At 34.2% G+C, this 22,955-nt stretch overlaps 1 protein-coding gene across 5 annotated transcripts in view; it reads left to right on the top strand.

The window, feature by feature from the left end:
- The window catches only part of NOX4 (NADPH oxidase 4), a 148,605-nt gene that overhangs the window by 49,212 nt on the left and 76,438 nt on the right, over positions 1 to 22,955 (top strand). For all 5 annotated transcript variants that reach the window (XM_033121545.1, XM_033121542.1, XM_033121544.1 and 2 more), the window contains exons 8-11: positions 776 to 856; positions 14,888 to 15,104; positions 17,210 to 17,374; positions 17,508 to 17,570. In XM_033121545.1, coding sequence (XP_032977436.1) covers positions 776 to 856; positions 14,888 to 15,104; positions 17,210 to 17,374; positions 17,508 to 17,570 — 526 coding nt within the window. The remainder of the gene's footprint in view (positions 1 to 775; positions 857 to 14,887; positions 15,105 to 17,209; positions 17,375 to 17,507; positions 17,571 to 22,955) is intronic.

Genomic DNA, 22,955 nt, shown 5'->3' with positions numbered 1-22,955 from the left:
AAGAATCAGATATGTGCAAAAAGGCACGTTAACAAGGATTTTGTTTATAGTAGCAAAAACTGAATGAAGTAAATGTGAATTAATTGGCTATTCCTTAAATCTGGGATTCTAAAAGGTTTAGGGATTATATAAGAATCATCTCAAAAACTTTTATGAATACCTGCCATCCACCTCTAAGATTCTAATATATGAATATTCACCCTGACATATGAAATAAAATAACTGTTAGTCCTTTTACTTCTCTCAAACATTCTATAGATTGTTTATCATACTCCCTCCTTTGTAGACACCTTGGTGTTATTTGTATCTTATACACTGTCCAGGGAAAGAATATAAACTGTAATGAGCACTTACTTAATTTCTCTCCATTTCAGTTTCCTTTGAACTACTCTCAAAATGTATGTTGGAATAGGAACATTAGTTGTTTTAGAAATCATTTGAAAATGAGAATATTGACAAAATGGACAGCAAAAGTACATATTAGCAGACTTAACTGCTCCTTAGCCTTACATCATAACTTGAAAATAAACACATTATTTTAATTCTTTCCATATATCTTTATTGGAAATACAAAATACCTTTAAAATGACAAAGTGTTATTTGTAATTTTGTCGGCTCTCTGCATGTTATGTTAATACTTTAATATTTATAGATAAATTTCAGATGAACTCATATCTTAATTTTCTTCATTTGGGACGTGTTTGAAGTGATGCATGATCTTTTTAATGAGATGAAATGTACAATGACACTTACACTTAGTTGTTTGGTTTTTCAGAGTTTCTAACTATGACATCTTCTGGTACACTCACAATCTCTTCTTTGTCTTCTACATGCTGCTGATGTTGCATGTTTCAGGGTAAGTTATAAAAAATATTTTAAAAACCATGTGTGCCTACAAATGGGGTAATGAAAGATGCATCTACAGGAATTTTCATAGGGAGGGGTAAAATTATGTTGTTAGTTGGAATTGAGGGTAACGTCAAGATGAAAAAAAAATATTTTTGGCATAGCATGTTTTAATGAAACTAGTATAAAAGTATATTAAAATTGAAATACAAAGTTACTTATTCCACAGTGTTGTAGTTTTTAAAACTCTCTATAGTTATATCCTGATAACCTCTAAAAGAAATTCATTAAGAAGCGAAGGACGTCAGGGAATTTTAGTGTTTATATTTTCAGGAATTCCTTATGTTTTGCTGCTGCGGAATTTGTAATGATGGAGTTACCAGTTTTAAGTTTCAAAAGGCCTAAAGGCAATAATAATTACAAAGGCAAAGATTTACAATGACCAAAAACAAGGATCTGTCAAAAACACCAGAAAATCACAAAGGGAAACATGAAAGTATCCTTAGCTTGTTGTGAAGAATATACCCAAATATTTTAACAAATATATGGACCCAAGCAGTGTTCTCAAAAGTATGGCGCTTGAAATAATCCATTAGGTTAGAGAAAGGAAATGATACAGTTTTGTGTATGCATATATCTGCATGATCACCAGAGTGGACTTGTGTTTTTTTTTTCTTGATACTGACATTAATGTAACACAATAGGCCATTGTCGGGCATCAGGTTCACTTGGTTTAGCAGAAGAATATAGGACAGGAAACATTGAGTGTCAACAGGATGATGTCAGGTGCTCCTTCAGTGGGGTTCTGTCTTTTTCAGGAGCCATCTTCCACTTCCTCTCCCTTACCCCACAAGTGTAACACAGTTTTAAGATGACAAGACCATATGGAAAGACATGGAGCATATGGTCTTAAGGCTCGTACTCCACAGGAACCAGTATCTTGGTAACAGCCCTCAAGGGATGCCCTCAGTTGTAAGAACACATTGAACATAGGAAGCTGAGGTGTGTGAGTCTTAAATGATTTTATAGTTCACTCACTGTCCTCCTGGTCCAGATGCATGCCACCAGTAATAAACAATGTCGCCTGGTAACAGCTTGCTCTCTCCATTTATCTTAACCCAAACTGTTCTCAGGGAAACAGTGTTTGGAGAACAGTGCAGACTTGCTATTAATCTTTTCTTCAGAATGTTTTATAATGCACTGTGTCAGTATATTAGGTCACATTCATAAATTTTATTTTTATTTCAGGATGCATTTTCAAAATGTTTTTCTCCCTGCTTTTGGAGACCAGTGGTTTAGAAAGCAGTATTAGATGGGTCTCTATCTCACAGGTCGTGGGTTGATTTGTTCTGTACCATAGTTCTAAAACATACAGTGGTAGAGCATCACAAACATGACCACACATTATAATCCCAACTTCCAGGTAGCCATTCTTGTCACACAGGAAAGGGCTATGGTCAATGAAAGCTCTGGATTCCATTCTTTTTCCATTGTAGGGATAACACTTTCTGTGGAGAATTATGACACCAAAAAAGCCCATGGTAGAGAAAATCTGCTTTGTAGTCTGTTCTTTAAATGATTTGTTGCCTGCCCCAGGCTATTATCATAAAATGGGCTATGATGGGGTATCATATGATGGGTTATCAGATACTACTAATGATAAAACCAATGATTTAAAACAATTACATAACACTTACTATATGCCAAGTATAAATTAAAAACGATTTAGATGCTTTATGTCATTAAATGATCAGAATTTTATAAGGATGAATAATAATGTGAAACCTACTGTAGAGATGGGAAAACTGAGGTTTAGAGAAAGTAAGTAACTTGCTAAAGTTTCCTTAACTGATGTATCTTACATTCAATTCCGGTCATTCTGACTCAAACACTCATGATTTTTACTTACAGGCTGTGTTTTGGAGAGCTCTATACGTCTGAGAATTTGGTCTTAAGATTTCTTTAAAAGATTAATAACTTTTTAAAAATAATCGTTTTGATTTTCAATTACAGGTGACATACAATATTATATTATTTTTGGGTGTACAACATAGTGATTAGACATTTATAAAACTTATGAAGTGATCACCCCGCTAACTCTGATACCCATCTGATACCATATATAGTTTTTACAGTATTATTGATTATATTACCTATACTATGCTTTACATCCCTATGACTATTTTGCAACTACCAATTTGTACTTCTTAATTAAAAAGGTTAATATCTTGATTTATCTGGGATTGTGTTCTCTCTCCCTCTCTCATCTATCTGTAACAGATGAGAGGAAAATGCAATCATTTGTTAGCATAATTAATTGTGTATTCTTTTGCCTTATGTTCTACTGTTAAAACTCTGAGAAAACTTTTCTTTGTAATTCAAAATGGAGCCATTTTTTAAAAAAAGGTTCAGGATGGTACAAGAGGGTAAAGGGGGTCAAATATATGGTGATGGAAAGAGAACTGACTCTGGGTGGTGAACACACAATGTGATATATAGATGGTGTATTATAGAAATGCACACTAGAAACCTATATAATTTTATTAACCATTAATAAATTTAATTTAAGAAAAAAGTTTCAGAAGTTCAAACAGATAAATTTAAAAAAGAATTACATTGAGAATTCTTCATTTTTTTGAAAATTAAAGAAGAAATATTTAAAATTTATTTTTGTTCAACAAGGGTCATAAACAGAAAGTGACTTCCAGAAAGAAATAACAAAAGGCATCTACAGGCTGAATTATATATAATCAATATATCATGCCAACTGAAGTAATGGTTCTTTACACATTATCAGCAAAATTAAGAAAACAATTATTCTAATACTGAAATAAGTGCCGTGCAACAGGTACACAATATATAAGCATTCTACAATGCATATTTTTATGAAATTTAATCTTTCTATTGAAGTATAATTGACAAATAAAATGGTATATATTTAAAGTATATAATCCAATGATGTACATATGTGTTGTGAAATGATTAATACAATAAAGTGAATTAACACATTCATCAATTCCACAGGTTTTTAATTTTTTTTTCTAGTGTGAAGGCTTAACATCTACCCTATTAGAAAATTTCAAGTATACAATACAGTATTATTAACTATAGTCACCATGCTGTATATTATTAGATCCTTAGAACTTATTCATCTTATAACTCAAAGTATATAACCCTATGAAGGCTCATTTTGAATAAAGCTACATAGATTATGTTTCTGGTGTGGGAATAATTAGTACTACTGGTAAATCTTACAGATTTCTCAAACTGGAACATTTCTCAAAACTTTTTTTTTTATATATTACTAAAGGATCTATCTATAAGTAAATCTATTGAAATTATTATCATTTGTGCCAATGTTGAGGAATTAGACCTATCTTTACTTATGAAATGCTTTGATAATTTCATTCTTTAGCTTTTGCTTATATGAATAAAGTGCAGTTATTCAAGACAAATTGCTTGGATTTATTTCGAGATTTTTGTTAAACAGTATGCTTTTGGTTTGAACAGAAAATCGCTGTTTGCCGGGAATTTTCTCCTCTGTTTATAACTGGCTAAGTACTATACAAGGTATAGAAGAACAATTTAATATACAATCTGTCGTCTCTTGGCATTGGTAATTAGTTTGGGATTTTAAAAACCAGTTAAAAGAGCTAGAAATAACATTAGATTGAATATTTTCCAATTGTAAATGTATTTTATTATTAAGAATTCTAGTAGTTTAGGGAATATGGGCTAGAAATTTTAGAAAACTTTACACTTCCAGGATGAAGCAATTAGAAATTGTTGGCTAATTTCTCTACCTAAAGCAGACTTTTGCAGTAAGAGGAGCAATTGCTTCATATGACTTTCTAAGGTCAATGTTTTTTTTCATAGAATCTCAAATTTTGAAGGAAGCTTGAAGGATATATCTTAACCAAGACTCTTTGACTCTCCCCTATAATATGCCTAAGTAAATATTTAATTCTAAAAAGCCCATTCTGTCGTTGGGAAGCTGTCATTTTCACAAAGTTCTTTATCTTTTGGACCAGAATTTATTTTAATTTCTGGTTAGATTTAAAAAAATCTATGACTCTAGAGGCCATGAAAATTGAGTCACTCTCCTCTCTAAATTCTGTTCATCTGTTTCTTGCATGATGATATTCCAAGTCTCATCATTATTACTAACTTTCTCCTTTGAATATATTAATAGTTAATAGTCATTGAATACTTATCATGTATTGTACTAATGTTTGATCTCCTTAAATCCTCCCAACAACACTGGTAAAAATCTGCTGCTGCTGCCACTGCTGCTCCTGTTACTCCTGTGAGGGAACAGGGGCCGTGAATAACTTGCAGAAAGTCATGGCGAGAAAAGTAGAAGAGCTTGGGTTTTACCCCAGGTATCAGATTCCCAAGCCCACGTTCCTAACCACTAAATAAATTATGCTCGCTGCAGTTTGGCATGGCTTTGTGGTATGGCATTTAAAGCTGGAAACCAAACTAAATGAAGTGCTCTTGGGGAATGCAATCTGACATTGGCAAAGTGGGAGTCTTACCTTCTTTGCCCCAAATATTGCAATCAATATTACTTAGGACCCAATTAGCTTGTCCCGTGATTATTCATGCCCTTTGACCTAGTTTTCATTCATCTCACCTATGTTTTAGAGGGTTTTTTTTTTCCATTATTTATTATATAAGCAAATCTATTGCTTGGCACCATAAATAGAACACATTTTATATGCATTAAGCTCAGGTGTTTCTTTTCAGTGTCCACATAGATCTTTAAAATGCGTTAATTTTCTTTTCCAAGAGATCTGTATAGCATGACAATTAATAAAATCACTTAATAGTTATATGACAGATTTGTCCTTTATTTTTCTTACCTATTAGATGGGATTAATAAAATCACCTACATCATAGGGTTGTCTCAGGTTTAAATAAGTAGGCAGAATGTAGGTGGAATATGGACCCGCTCAATGCTAACAGAAAAAAACTTGTTTTTTGGTACAAAAACTTGTACCACTGCTAATAGCTGTGTAAAGAAGAAAATCCACAGTTAACTGTTTGAAGAATCACCTTTTTTGATTCTTGAAAAACACATAGCACTTTTGAAGAGCCCATATTTTTCTATTAGCAAAATAATTTGAAAATTTAATGGAAACTACTTTGCAGATTAATAGAAATTTCTTTGAAAGAGCAGTAAGTTTATAACACTGTTAGGTTTCAAAAATTCAATTGATTTTAACATAAAGATTTGTCTTGAGATTTGTAAAACAAACCTTCTCCTGAGGAAATTTTTTCTTCTCATTTTTAACACACTTTTCTAGGAGGCTGCTATTTCTGTGGTACACTAAAGATATTTCAATCCATAGGACATTTTGGGGGCTGGGGGGAAGCCCGAACTGTTTCTTCTTTCCAGAGAGAAATGTAACTAGATTTTCTTTCTTCATTTTCATTTGAAAAACTTATCAGGAGGAGTTATATCCTGCTATTTGCACTTACTGATAAAAAGGATATTGGAGAGAAAAGCGATTATGAATGTCAGAGAGCCTCAGCCAAGAGCCCAACCCCACTCCTTTCAAAGGCATGTGGAAGGGACGCATTGTAAGTGAGATTTGGCACCCTAGCCTCTCATTCTTACCATAGTCAGCACTCCTACTTGCTTTAGCTCTGGACAGTTGAGTGGGTAGTAATTTTATTTATTTATTTATTTTTATTTACATGAGAGACGAATTATAAAGCAATAATTTTAAAAAGAGAGGAGAAAGGTCCTTCTCAAATGTATGGATGGCAGTGAGGGCCAGTTAATAGTGCAAGTGATTTCTTGTGCCCGCTCTGCTGGACTTCTCAGACCTTAATTTATTACATCAATGATACCTGAATTATTTTTTAAAATAGAACTCTCTGCCATTTGGGACTCCATTTGGCAAGAGTACATTTTAGAGCATGATTTATATTCTGCTTGAATCATTTTGTCTAGGGAATTTAAAAGGAATGGTTTTCTGTGTGCATGTTTCTGAAACCTTGTTTTTTAAACTGGAGGAACACAGTGGGGAGCCTTTGTCAACAGTGACATTAATGAACTGGAGGCGCTGCTGGCTTCGTAGGGTGTAGACTCAAGAAGTTCACCAGCGTTAGACAAATATTTATGAGATTTGGCTTATTATACTGGCTTACCCTCCCTCTCCTTTGCCCCTAGGAGGAAAAAATTAAGAATATACTATGGGGTGCTGGAGGTATTTAAGCAATATAATTAAGAGTTAAAAGTTGCTGGTTCCCAAGTACCTTCTGTTTTAGAAGCCACTTGGACTGAGGGCTCATCCACATAGATGTGGCAGGAGGAGAGCATTGTGTGATCTTCCTTCTGGGGAGAGGTACCTGCTCTGCTTAGAATGTCAAACTGGTACTCAGTAAAGCCAGGGAAAGGAAGACCCAGAAGTTGTGTGTTAATAAATTCTATTCTATTGCTGAAAGAGAAACAATTATTTCCCTATATTTTCTTTTCAGTTTCTTTTTCCTTGCCTCTTGATTTGAAGTCACTATATAATTGATTGTTCAAACCAGACACTTCTGAGAATAAAATGGGATACTATTAATAATTAAACTGTGGCTGTGGGTAAAATAGCACATATGGTCATTCTATTTATTACCAGGCATAGAGGAGAGTTCTAGGGAGGCTGATGTGTTACATTTAAGACAGGCCTTGAGCCAGAATCACAAAAAAAGACCTTACCTCAACTAGGGGTTCTACATGGATATTTGGGAGCCCACAGCCTTAAAATAACAAACACGGTATATTTGCCTAGCTTTATCCTACTTTAGAGATTGTATTGGATGTCCTCTAACATGGTAGGAAGTTGAGGATTTGCATGCTCATGATCATGGTTAACTCTTTGGTACACTATCCATCACTCTTACAGCTGATCTACTCCGAATACTTTCTAGATGCTTAATTTCTGATGGGTCTGACATAATTATTGTGAATTAATTCAATGTCCATTATTTCTACCACAAAATCCTACTTCTCCTTCAACAGAATAGGAGTTCTCAACTTGGATTCATACTCTCTAGGAATGATTAAAGGGATGTAGGCTATGCATGAATTTTTGAAAGAGAAACACCACACACACACACACACACACACACACGCACACACACACACATTTGGGAACTTGTTGCAATGATGTTGCTAACCTTTTTTGGTATCAGAGGGATTATTCATGAATTTGTACCAACTGGACAAACAGTTAACCAACTTTACTATTTGGAAGTGCTGGAAAGGCTGCATGAAAAAATTAGATGACCTGAACTTTTCGCCAACAACTCATGGCTCTTGCATCACAACAATGCACCAGCTCACATGACACTGTCTGTGAGGGAGTTTTTAGCTAGTAAACAAGTAACTGTATTGGAACACCCTCCCTACTCACCTGATCTGGCCCCCAATGACTTCTTTCTTTACCTGATCATAAAGGAAATATCGAAAGGAGGACATTTTGATGACATTCAGGACATCAAGGGTAGTCCGATGACAGCTCTGATGGTCATTCCAGAAAAAGAGTTCCAAAATTGCTCTGAAGGGTGGACTAGGCGCTGACATCAGTGCATAGCTTCCCAAGGGGAGTCCTTGGAAGATGGCTTTAGTGATATTCAGCCATGAGGTATGTAGCACTTTTTCTAGGATGAGTTCGCGAACCTAATTGTCTGATCTTATATATACCTCTGAAGTAGAGAGTAACAGTAACAGGTACTATCTTTTTTTTTTTTCAGCTGAGGAAACAGTAAAATGACCTATCTAACTTCACACACTTAGGGAAGGTTCGGGTTTTGATCCTATGTCCTTAGACTCCAAAATTAATTTTGCTCAGTGTGTAGTGTCTGTGGCAGGCTACTTAATTTGTGGGGCTCACTGCAAAATGGAAATGTGTGGCCCCATGATCAAAAATTATTAAGCATTTCAAGATGGTGATGACAGATGATTGAACCAATCACAGGGCCCTTCTAAGAGAAGGATCCCGTAAGACTGCACAGATTATACCCATGATACTGGCCCCATCTGTGTTGCCTAATTTCCTACCTTCAGCAGTGCCCCCAGCAAGAGCTAGACACGATATGTGCTCCAATCGAGCTTCAGGATGCAGATACACTCAGGTGCCATTGGCAAGAACCCAGGAAAGAGTGCAGTGGTAAGACCCTGGCTACACTAGACAAAATGGGGATGACAGTAAAAGTTTTGGTGTGAAGTGCATGCAGATGCTTGGGGTTTCCTTGCGGCACATTGGGTCCCTAGCTTAGGAAAGCACTCTACTTCTAGATGCTGCTCATAGGAAGGCTTGACTCTCTTGGTAACTTGTCTGCTTAGGTTAGAATTGGTTCAAGTCAGGCAGGACTGAAATCTTAGGTTGGACTTGACAGTACTCAAGGGTGAAGGGGGATAATGTAAGTTGCAGACTGATTTAATGCTGTTTTCTACAAGATGAATGTACATACATGGTTTATTTTACTAAATACCATTGCAAAATCTAGACATCTTATCTGAAGTTAGTATATGAGTTCAAACTCACTTTTGTTTTTGTTAAAACCAGATGACTCATCAATCATGTGTTTCAACAACCACCACCACAAAAAGTTGTTTATATACTTTCAATTATTTACTAATTCATTCAGTGAATGTTTATTAAACCATTTCTCTAGATCACAGGCACAGTTCTAGGTGCCAGAAAAATAGCAGAGGCACAGACAAATTCTTGACCTTAATTTGTGTATATTCTAGAATTTTCACAGTTAGATGCTGTGGTGATTTCTCCTCCTGGCACTGGAACCCTGGGCTGGGTAGCCGTGTGGGACTGGGACCCCTCCCTTTTCAGGGGTGATGTGAGATGCTGAGTTGTCCCTCCCAGTGCTCAACCACGACCTGTGGATTTGAGGTCAGCCAGCTTCCCGTTCCCGTCCTACTACCAGTCTCGATGTGGCCTCTTCTTTAAATCCTTAGTTACAGGGGTTCTGTTCAGCTAGTCTTCGATGGTTTTTTAGATTGATTGTTCTGTAATTTAGTTGTAGTTTTAATGTGGTATTGGGAGATACTGGCACAGCTTTTACCTATTCCACCATCTTTTCCCATCCTTCTAAAAAATTTTAAGATGCGGTTAATTTAGGCGTGGTTTTGTGATTCTTCTTTCGGTAGGGGTGATATTGTGTAATATTTCACTTTTGCCATAACGTATTTTTATGATTTATATGTTGTAATTTAGTAGGATGTATTTTGTGTTCTCTTTCTCTCTATCTATCTATCTATCTATCTATCTATCTATCTATCTATCTATCTATCTATCTATCATTACTTTGTCACAGCCAGGCATTTAAAAAAGAAAAAGATAGTGTAAGTATAATGTCTCTTGAAGAAAAAAGAAAAGAAAAAAGAAAAATCTATTTTGGAAACACTGTTGAGTGTTGAAAACACATGTCGAAATCCTTGAGTCCAAAAACAATAGCATTCACAAACTTATATTTTGATACACCACACAATCATTGATTTCTAATGATAAAAGAACACTACACATTCCAAGTATACTTCAAAAATCTTTCCTTTGGAACATAGTGCACTATAACTAAAAAAATTAGTAATAAACGTTCCTATTTCCATGTACTCTATGTATCTCCTTCCCCTACCCTGACTATATAACTGCCTTAACTTGGCAAGACTCTGTTTATCATTCACTAAAATCTTTTCCCTTCCTGTTTTTTGCTTTCAAACTATTATTTAATTATGAAAGCTACAACAAGACATACAAGAATGTTCCCTTCATTTTAACATTTAGATATACTTGTTATATTCAAACAAATTATGTGGTTATTATTTGCTTTTAAAAGGAATTCACTAGAAGTGCACTGAAGGTTTACTATGTGCAAGGAACTTGCTGGATTGCTGATGAAGTTAGCCAATGAGAATGGACATATAGAGATTACATAAATGAATAAAACATGATTTCTTCTACTAATTTGGGAACAAACCATGTGTCTTTCTTCATCCTTATCTCCACATTCTTTAATTGCTTTCTCCATGAAGCCTTTCCCAGAACGTCCTAAAGTTCATCATCTCTGTGTATTTCAATTGCTCAATACTTACATGTAGCTCATGGTTTCTATTTTGGACAGCACAGATTTAAACTGTTTCCACCATAATGGAAAGTTCTGTTGGATAGCAGTGCATTAAATTATAAGCTTCTTGAAGGCAGGGGCCATATCATTTAAATTAATAAAGTTCAAAACAATAAAATAATAGGTGTAAAATAGGTATATCTCAGTGGTGAGAAGAAAGAGGATCAGGATTGTTTGGCATGTAGACACAGAGCTGCATTTGGGAAGATTGCATTAAACTCTAAAGAAACATGTATATTATGTCTGCTAAAATAAATGTAAATCCTAGGGATTCAAAACAATAATAAAAAGCACACATAATTTGTAACTCAATTTCAACAAATATGGTCACAGTGAAGCAAACAGATTCAAGAGATGACATTTGATTTTTACCTACCAATCCAAATATCAATAATATCTAGTCTATATTTCCTGTCCACAATTCTTCAGAACAACATTATTTTAATGGGCTTGAAATATATTTCTAAAGAAATATTATATTTTAAGAATGCATGCTCTAAGAATTCTAAGAAATTCTGCATTAGTACCATAGAAATGAGTACTTCAATTTTTCAGTAGTGGAATGAAAAGGAACGTCATTACATTTAATTGAACTTGAAAAATAACATAAAATTGTTGGCTTGGTAGACATGTACTACCTCCTATTCCAGCTCTCTAAAATGAAGATCATACATTTTTGTTCAGTTCATACATTGGTCTTTAACTTCAGAATATTGTCCATAAATAGGATGGCAATTCTGCAGGAGCAGGTGTGATTCAGGAACGTGGCCTGGGACTCTGACTGGGTCACTGATTGACAGGTTGGTCTTGGGCGGATTACTTCAAGTTCCGAAAGTTCTCACTCAGTCTAAGATGGCGGCCACTGATGTCTTCCACACAAATTTGTCATGACGCTTACAGGAACAGACAATGAAGCATCACAGCCCCTGTCTGTCAGGCCCAGGACCTGTTCTTTCCATGCTGACTTCACAATCTGCCAGTGTCCTTCCATCTGTAGTGTTACTACCTAATTTAGCCTAATAACCTGAGATTCCAAACTTTATTTATTTTCATGAATGACATTTTTTGTTTGTTGTCATTGTCTGTCTATAGATCTTTTCTCTCTTATATGTTTCTTTGATGGCAACAATCACAAAATGAGATAAAGAAATAAATGATTTAATGGGGTTTTAAGACACAGGTAGTCTATGCCATTTACCTTAAGAGTATATTAAAATAGCATAAAGCTCTCAGAATTGAAAAGGATTTTTAGAATGTTATATGCCACTTTATATACCAAGAATGGCAACATTGTTTATTTGACTGACTTAGCCTTAAGATCTGGACTGCATAGTGCCAACATTTATCATTTTGAGGACCATTATTAGCACATAGGGTGGTGTCCACCTAAACACTGTTATAACTTAGGAGAAGGAATAAATAATATTCCTTTCCCTGATGTTAAGTAGCTTCTCTCTCTCTCTCTCTCTCTCTCTCTCATATACTATCTGACTTTATTTCTAGGTTTTTATCATTTTTTAGATTTTTACTTCTTTATCCAACAGATTTTCTCTGCATGATACAGGTTTTTGGAGTGAGGGAGATGAGGTTTCTGAATCTCAGACTGTTTTGACTGCTGCTTAGTTAATCTCTTATCCAAACAAATACTTAGGTTTTGTTTATTTGTATAATGGGAATGAAAACATTTACCTTTTATGATTATTTTGTTTTGATGTTTAAGTGAGAAATAGATTTTTAAAAAATTCCTGACATACTTTCTTAATAAACATTAATATTTCCCTTCTTTACCTTTTAATAGGTATGTTTTAAGATCTAATGAACTAACATGCTGTATAGTGAGAGGTGAAGAGTACAAAATTTGAATCAGACCTGGGTTCAATCTTAAATCTGCTGCTTATCAGCTGTGTGACCCTGGGTATTATTTAATCTATTAAAATAGTATCTTCATTTGTAAAATAGGAATAATAATTCTTACTCCATGCAGTTGTTGTGAGGTTAGTGTGAAATGTATAGAAACTGCTCTGTATTAGACCTGGTATTTACCAGACATTACTAAGCTATTACTGATATGCTCTATTCCAATTATTATCTGTGGTCTAACTTCTATTCAGCTTCTCCCAAGATAGCTTCTACACCAGATTGTAAGTTTCTGGAGGGTTAGGGGCAGGATGTGACTCCTTTTTGAACTCTGTAGAACCACATAGAATAGTGCCAAGTGCATTATGCCAGTGTTGGTTCAATGTCTGGCCAGTAGAATAAATGCATGAGAATTTTGGCCTACCCATCTGTCAGCCACCACCCTCGGATGGCCAACAGAAGCCACAAGTTTTGGTAAACCATTACTTGTAATGGAGGCTGAATCAAATGAATAGGTTTTTCAAGTGTAATGCCACAACAATTACATTATATGACTAGAACCCTATGAAGGATTACGCACTTGGCTCACATTTGTGTAATACCCATGAATTTATTCTGTGCCTAGGCCATATCTACTGTATTACTTTTAAAATTGTGTGTGTGGCCCATTATGCGTGTCATGTACTATGTGCCACTATTTAGATGCACCTGACTTGTACTATATGCTCTCTAATGACTCCATGATGACTAGTTAGAAAGAAGAAAGGAAAATAAAAAGAAGAAAGAGAATTGAACATAAACAAATGGGGGAAAAGGAGAATAATCAGATTGAACAGGTGCATTCCACCATGACTGTCTTGGTCATTGCTTTTCTAACTTTCATATATGGAATCTATTTTGTATCATTATTGTTTTTGTTAAATTTATTGGGGTGACAATGGTTAGTAAAATTAGATAGGCTTCAAGTGTACACTTCTGTCATACATCATTTGTATATCACATTGTGTGTTGTCTACGGCCATGTGCTGTTTGTGCTGTTTTTAAATATTATCTTCCTAAAATCATTATAGCTGTGATATACTTAAAGATATACTTTATTAGTGCATTAAAATTAATTATTTGGGAGCATGAAGGGTAATTTAAAAATATACTCTTAGCTAACCTGGAAAAATAATTTCAGAAATAAATTTTAATATCTTTAAAATAAAAATAAAACACTGGAAAATTGTCAGTGCTTTTCCAAAATTTTACTTTTTTCTTCTTATGCAAAAATAAAATGATGTTCTATACAATTTATCATTTGACGCACTGTCCCCATGAGGTAGTTCTTACTTTGCTCCTCATTGATAAGGAGAAAGATAAGAAGTAGAGAGTTGAATGACTTGTCTTAGAATGTCACAAAACATGAAAGAATTAGAACGGAACTTTAGGGTTTTAGGCTCTCCTTGCTGATTTATTATTTTGAGCCTTTTATGTGATCCGATTTATGAAGAAATTGAAAAGTAAACAGGTTTAGGGTCTGATTGCTATGTATTAATTGTTTTCAGACCATAAGAGATGCAAGCTTCCAGTTCCTGTTATTATATTTAACATCTTTCTGTACATCAGAGAGGCTTATTTTATCTAATATTAGTCAAATCAAATGTGATCCCTGTACTTTCTCATTTGTATTTGAAGATATAGCAAAAGTACACATTATTATAGTGTTTATTGAAGTGAAAATTTGTATATGACTGTATAAATGCCTAACAGATTTGAAATAAAGGCAGTCAAATTCAAGAATACTTGGAAAGATAGCATGTGTTTTTCCCTACCATGCATTTGTGGCTTTTTTTTTTTTTGAGGGGGGTGGGAACTAAAATTTTTGGTAGTCCAATAGTAAAGAATTAATTTAAAATTTTATAATTTCTCAGTTGCTTTTATTTTTTCTTGGATAATACTATGTAAAATTAACAAAAATAAGAGGCTATTTTCTTATACTGTGTCCCCGATTTTAATCTTCTTTTCTCTCTTTGTTTTTATTTTTTTCTTAATTTAATTTTAGAGGGTTGCTGAAGTATCAAACTAATTTAGATACCCACCCTCCTGGCTGCGTTTATCTTAATGGATCCCGCTACCGGCATATTCATTTATCAGAGTATCTCTCAGAACAGTTTCGTGAATCTTTTCCTGGAGGATTTTCAAAACCAGATGAGCTTACCCGGAACACATTTGTGAAGATTTGTATGGAAGAGCCCAGATTCCAAGCTAATTTTCCACAGGTCAGATGAATTTTGTGTTTGGTCTCTGCAAAGTCCATGTTCCTATACAATTGACCAATGTTGCATTTAAACATGTTTTTGAAGGTATATGAAGTAATTATTCTTACAAAATAAAACATTTCAGGATGTCTCAATAGCAAGTTAATACTTATTGTTCCATTATAGGCAGCTGACAGTTCAAGGAGAAAGACCAATGATATTACAGAATATAGAAAATTCCTGCTTAACTGACCCTATAATCTAAGGTCATACTATGCACACTATGACACTGGTGCTTGCCACAAGAAAGATAACAAAGATATTTTCCCTATCCATTGAGAAAAATAGGTTGACTAATAAAACAAATGAAAGAACTAATGCTATTAATATTTATTATTATAGTATAACATATTATGGTACAATATTATATATGATAAATAATAAATTGTAAAATCAATTTATTGGCTGCTTAATATGATCTGCTAGGCACTGTGCTAAAATGCACTGTATGCATAATTTCTTTTCATTTTTTCGCAATAATTCCTTGAAGTAATTTCTATCACCCTCAATTTTCTGATAAGGAAATTGTGGCTTAAATATATAAAATATTTTGACTACACTCTACAAATGAATACATGACACAAGAAGAGTGCAAAACCAGGTCTTTGGCTAACATGCTTGCTCCTGGAAAACTTCTTCCCCAAATATCCAGCAAGTATTTTGATGAGGGCCCTGACCTTCCCTCTTGGCTATGGGAGCGGCCCATGTGGGAGTTACACCCTCTACTCACCCCAGGAAGTAGGGGAATAATAACATCAAGTGTCTGTTTTAAGAAGAGAAAGAGAGTAAATAAAAAAGAGGGTCAAACACAAGGTGAAGGAAGGAGACTAGACTTCAGGTGGTGAGCACACAATAGAGTAAATAGCTGTTGTCTTATAAAGTTGTGCATCCAAAATTCCTATAATGTTATTAACCAATGTTACCCTAATACATTTGATTTAAAAAAAAGAAGAGAGAGGAGTGAAAAGGTAGAGTGATTTATAGATGACTTTGGAATGAGCGTGTTAGCCTTGTGTTTATTATTAATAATAATCCTGTCATTTTCTATTAAACTTCATGATTTTCCAAACTTTTATGGGCTTCACACAATGCTTTATGTTAGGCAGGGCAAGTATTGCCATTCCCGGTTTACTAATGTGGGATCTGATGCTCAAAGGGTAAGTGACTGTACCAAACTTGGAAGCCTGCTGCATTGCAGAGCTTGTCCTGGGATGTCGACTCGTCACACACTGTCAAACTAAATGTCAGGAAGAGGCATGATCTGTCAGTGTGGAAGGAGGAAGTTCTGAAATAGCTATGTAAATAAGGTTTAAAAAAGTGACCATTAAGACAAGTTTGGGTTGGTGGCCTCCACGTACTGAGGGAAATACAGTGTGCAGTTGTAGGAGAAGGCTTGGCCACACAGGCTTCTGCAGTTCCCAGTTATCCTGGGACCAGGGCTATCCCCTCTACCACACATGCAAAACTGTTACGCTTTCCAATTTCTAAATATTATCTTCTTGTTCATATTCTATTGATTATGTAAAAGGAAGTTATAAATAACATGCCTACTGTATCCCATATTTAAAAACATGTGTACATATTTTACATTGTGTGTACATTTTGTATATGTACATTATGTATTAAAATATCTAAGGTTTTTTTTTTTAAACAAACGTGGGACTGGTACATTTTTTATAAAAATCATCTTCTGATTTATTGGAGCTTTCAAGTTTCCTTTGTTATTTTTAGAGAAAGGTATTGTTCATACACATTCTATATTTGTTGTGTGCACAGAAGGATATATGAAACAATGTATGATTAACTGTTATTGGTAGTTATATCCCGGGCGATGGTTTGATACTAGGGTCTTAACATCACTTTCCCTTTTATTTTATACTTTAGCTCATCTTTGAATAAGTTGTAGTGAGTATTTGATTTTTTTTCACTTTTTACATTTTTTTTTAATATAGCAGATTAAAATATTATTACCAAAATGTGTGAAATAAGCAGTTGGGCAGGATATAAAGATTCCTACAATACAATGAAAGTATTTCTTACACTGTATTTCAAAAATTGTCCATTAGACTTGGCTTTGGATTTCTGGACCTTTGTGCCTGTATTGTGCCGAAAGACTTTATAGGTGCATCCGGAGCAATAAGCCAGTCACCATTATCTCGGTCATAAGTCATCCCTCAGATGTTATGGAAATCCGAATGGTCAAAGAAAACTTTAAAGCAAGACCTGGCCAGGTGAGTCAGTGTTCAGCCATTTTTAAAATACCCTTTATCCTTATGTAATTTTTTAAAATTACCAGATGTACCATCATTGGAATATTTGAACTTCTTTCTTGGTCATTTAAAAATTATGTTTGTTGCTTTTTAGTATATTATTCTACATTGTCCCAGTGTGTCAGCATTAGAAAACCATCCATTTACCCTCACAATGGTAAGAAACTTGTTTTTTTATTTTTTATTTTTATTTTCTAGAATGAAATTCATCTTTTCTTTTGTGTGTGTGTACTCCACATCATTCTATAAATCGTCTAGGCTATCATTCAAAATATACTTAAGTTTAAGTAAGCTATCATTTTACAAAGAAATATAATTATCCTTTAAGAAACTTTGTAACTTTTTATAACTTATTATTTTCTACCACTTTAAAATTCAGGAAGTGATATATCTAAAATTTATTAAACCTCATTGATTCAAACTGTAGAATATTTCCTGGATATTTTCACTTTTCCTTTTGTAAAGTACGTACCAAAATATAATACGTGTATGATTTTCTTTAGAGAGATTGAGTTTAAGGAAAAAGAGGGTACTCTGAGTTGACGTGGAAGCATAAGACCATCCAGGCAAGTTTAGAAAAGTCCAATGTAATTGGGACCCACGTTGTGTATGGAAAAGGAAAAGGAAAAGGAAAATAAAGTCAAAAAAATAAAGTGGAATAAATATTGGGTGTGGAGGGAATCTAGCTAAATAATTATATCACCACATATTTTTTGCATGCTGTTTAACATTACTTTATGCATTATAAAAATGGCACAAGCCCATTATAAAATGTAAACCATTTACAAGTAAACAAGATAAAATATGAAGGAACTTTTTCTCATTTTCCCCATTTCCCATTTTTTTTTCTCCAGAGTTTGACATATTCTTTCAGACATTTTCATATATACTTAGGCAGATGTAGGTATTTGGCATTTGTTTGCTGGATCATTTGTTGTATAATTTTCTCTTTTTTACTCAGCAATATGTCATGATCAACTTTCCAGGTTATTATATTTATGTATTCCTTATTTTTTTAATGACTGCATAATATTTCACAGTAGGAAAGTACTGTAATTTATTTAATATTCCCCATTGATGAGGAGGATTAAGATTTTTATTCAATTTGTAATGAAGGTAACTGAGAACAGGGACCACATGTTTAAATATATGCTTAAGATATGCAAAATAATTGAACAGATGGAGGGGATCAGAAAAAGAATTGGTGTCAAAGTGCTGACATATGGGTTTGGGTTGTACTGGGATTGGAACCACTTTCAAACTTGATGTATTAGGCAAGTTGAAAACTTGGAAACCTTGGCCAACTTATATTTCTCCAGTGTAATGTTGTGATAAAAACAATACCATTCATAAATATGCTGTGAATTTAAATGAACTACTACACTAAAGCATGTAGAACAAAGCCTGGAACATGGGAAGTGTCAGGTACATGTAAACACATGTTAGCAATTATGATTTTTATTTTCAATGTGAGTTTTTCCCTTGAGAACATGTACTTGTGAAGACAGCTAGGCCAGAAAAATCTATGTTTAATCGATAAAAGAAACAGAAAGTAAGTGTCAGATGATTAGAGAAAAACCAGAAATTATTTATTCAATAGCAGTTCTTGAAAGGAAAAAGAAAAATGTTTTTGCTTCATTGCTCCAAATTTTGCACTGTCTGTATATAGCAAATTTATTTATTAATAAATTAAAATTAATAATTAAGGAAAGGTAGTTTGTCATCTAGTGGAATAATTAATAGCATTCTATTTTATCAAGAAAGATTGAAGTTCAGGAGTGCATTGGATGGAGACAAAGAAGTTGGATGCAGACATTCATCAATTTTTCTTTTCATCAGACCATCTGTGCACCACATACTGTGAATAGGCTTAGGGAATGGTTTGTAGCCTTCCCAGATTTTAGGGGATTACTAGCTGATTCACTCATTCTATCCCCAAAGGGAGTTTCTATTTTCATAAGAGGGAAAAGAGACTGCTGCCAGGAAATGAATTTGAGTTAGAGCAAACATTTCTAAGCTAAATTTTGCATTATGTTGTATTAATTTACTGTTGTTAACCTTAAATATATAGACAGCCAGGTATCTCTCCAAAAAATGGGTTTATTCAGTAACAACAAATAATTGCAATTCAGGACATGTGGTCTAATGGTGAAGCACATACAAGTCTAGAGAACAAAGGAAAGGGGGGGATTCATAAAGGAAAGGGGGAGTTCAGAAGGGCAGTTGTAAACTAAGAGTCTCTTGGAGGAGACTGGGAGTTCAAAGTGTAGTGGCTTTTCACTGGATGACTTGTAACAGTCTTCCATTGGCTGAGTGGTTGCCAGGTGAGGAAAAGATACTCCTTCTTCCTGCTGGAGTAGTAGAGGAGAAAAACACTTTCCCGGTGGAAACTGAAAGTCCATCTCTTCCTGTTTGGGGGAGGTGACAATGAACGATAAGTGAAAGCTTCCCCTACAGGCCTCAAAATTGCAATTTAAATGAGGTTTCTGCTTATTAATCTTCACACTATCTTTTCCTGCCATTTCCTTCGTTTGTCCAATTATTTCTGTTTGGCACTTACATGTAAAATGCATGCTTCTGAAACATTTTCACTGGATAGTTCCCTAAAAGGTTCTTTTGAAATAAAACAAAGAGAAACAAAACAAAAAAATTCCAGTACGCTGAGTCCCACTAAAAAGTGTGTACACACCTCATCTTTGTCAAGGATAATAGTCCCTACTAATTAAATGCCTAAGAGATTTCCTTATAAACTTTGAAAATACTATATTATTTGATCCTTAGTGTATTCCTATGAGACATGTATTATTAACTCTATATGATGCAGAAAATGTGACTCAAAGAGATTAAATAATGTTCCCACAGTCACACAGCTAGTTGGTGACACAGGCAAGATAACAAACACAATCTGTCTGGCTGAAAGGTGTTGTTAGCTATCTGTCTCTCCCTACCTCACCACTCATTGATGTTTAGGGCATTTGTATGTCGAAAACTTCTATTGCTTTTGTACACACTTTTTGTTGGTCAAATAACAACAAATGACCACTTAGGAGAGAGCTTTAATGAAACTATAAAAAAGTTTTTTTCAAGAGAAGTATGCAATTAAAAGTTTTGGATTGTTCATACTACTAAGTTCTTCAAGCATTGTGGAAAGTTAAAAGTCAAATAAATTCCCCTGCTAGAAAAAGTCTAATACTTATTTTCATATATTGTACCAGTATAAAGAAAAATCAAATCTGTAAAATATTCAGTGATCACCAATTCAGTAGTTTGAATTTCATCTCATTTAAAAAAAATTAGATTAAGCTTTTAATACTGAAAATACAAAAAATAATAAGTACAAAAGATAAGGAACAGAAGCACTGTAGTATTTTTCACAAATTCTGTCAAGATAAAGCTAAGTTTTGAGTACTGATTTAATTAGAAACCCAAAGATTGGAGATTTAATTACTTAGGATGCGTCAGCATTTCTTATACTTGACATTGGGTTTCCTACACAAGAACGAGGCAATAATTTGGTGAGCTTTCCCAAGAAGTTGTGATTGTTTTCTGCTATTGTACCTGCATTCTCTCAGGGCAGAACCAGCAGGCACATGTTTGCTGACAAGACTGATGGAAAGCAGAGGGAATTGTGTAGTATTAGACTATGGATTTGGGAAGCCTAGACAGTCTTGATTTGAGGCTTGTTCCCCTACTTATTAGTACGATGATATTGGACGAGATAATTAACATACTTACCTTTAGTTTGCTTTTTAAATAAAATGTGAATAATAATAGTAGCTTCTCTATGGAGTTACTCTGAATATGAATTAAAAAGATATAACCAACTGTGTAGCATGGTGCTTGAGCTATAGTAAGTTCTCAGTATGTGGGAAGTTGTTATCCAACGTCTTGCCCATATTTCACCTTTCAACATTTGTTGACATCTCTCCATTGTTTGTGATTTACTCCCCCTGTCCCCTTTGCTATTGTATTTTGCATTTTTATTTGTTATGGTTGTTTCAGATAATGAGTGTAGAACCAAGACAGGATTAAACTGAAATTTTTTTATTTTTATTTTTTTTTTGTTTACTCATTCTGCAGCATGCGGTAACTGACTAAGCTCTGGACACAGACTGGTTTAGAAACATTTGGGGGGACTGATGATTTATTTGCCTTTTGTGGTTTATTAGCCATTAGGATGAATGATGGACCTTTATTGGCTTCAAACCTTGGTAGAATTTTCCATGTTGTTCTTCAGCTATGTAGTGGATCTCTAAAAGTGTTTTCCAGCTATGCTCTGTAATTACCAAAGTTTGAATTTTCTACAAAAACACATTTCTGTTAAGAAATGCACTCATCTAATTTAGGTATATACATCGGATATGATTTTTAAAAGCCTGAATTTAAGAAAGCATGAAATCTACTGCTTACTACAAAATATAGCATCTCCTAGTATTTAACTAAGGTAGATATTAATTATGCTCATTAATATTTTTCATGGATTCTCAAAGAATAATGTAGAATCTGCTGTTTTGTGGTAGTTATAAATTAAAGTTTACATAAGTATCTCTATATCCTTTCATTATTATTTTTATCCAGAAGTACACATGTTCTTTCCTGACATCTGTATTCTAAGTTGTGTGATTCATTATTTTTAAGCTTGGATAACCTGATTTCACGTATTTTTCCATGAGTCAGAGGCAAGTATAACTGTTAGTTTGTTGTTGTCTGTGCTTTTACATAGCATGCCTGCACTTGCCATTATTTTTATTCTTTGTGTTTTTAATCTCTTAGCCAGTCACTTGGGAATAGTCTTTCCAGTTTTCAATGAAAAACACAGCCAAGAATGGCCATGGATCTCTTAAAAATTGGAAATAGTTTTTTTGTTTTGTTTTTATTTATTGAACTCCATGAGTTTAAATATAACCAGGAAGTCTTCATTAGCTGTTCAGATCTTGGGTCTTGCTCTTACCTAATTCTTTAAAATAATGTTTCTCTAGGGTTTCACAAATCTTTTGCTTGTTCAGCTTACAAACTCAGGTGGGCTAGATGACACATTAGCAAGGCAACGATGTGTCTTCACCACAGACCAGACAAAGTGATGGAAATTGCCGCGGAAGTTCTCAAATATCCATGAAGCATTAACAGGACAACTGAATTCTCTGAAAATTAACTATCATCTAATTGCTCCAGTTTGGCTTTTTTTCCAGGGGAAGGAAACTATTTCTTCAGTGCCCAATGAGAGCCTGCATGATAAATATGAATTTAAATAGGTCATTTTATTCAGCTCAAGCCTCCATTTTTTAAATTAATTAATTAATTAATTAATTTATTTTTCCAAACCTGCATTTTGATATTAAACTTGATTTATTCAATTTCTATTTTTGGATGCCTCCTTTCACCTAGGTACCAAAGAGAAAATGATGGATAAAAGCCCTTTCTTGACTCACATCTCCTTCCAGCCTTTCCCCCATTTCTTAATTCTTTAGTTCCTTTCCTCTCCTTCTCTCGTAAATCCACCAACTCTTGTCAATAGCACTCTACTAAAACATTTCCAAGGTCA

Source organism: Rhinolophus ferrumequinum, chromosome 11, assembly GCF_004115265.2.
Source record: "Rhinolophus ferrumequinum isolate MPI-CBG mRhiFer1 chromosome 11, mRhiFer1_v1.p, whole genome shotgun sequence".
In the NCBI taxonomy this organism is placed as follows: Eukaryota; Metazoa; Chordata; class Mammalia; order Chiroptera; family Rhinolophidae; genus Rhinolophus; species Rhinolophus ferrumequinum.
This window is presented reverse-complemented; position numbering and strand designations above follow the sequence as displayed.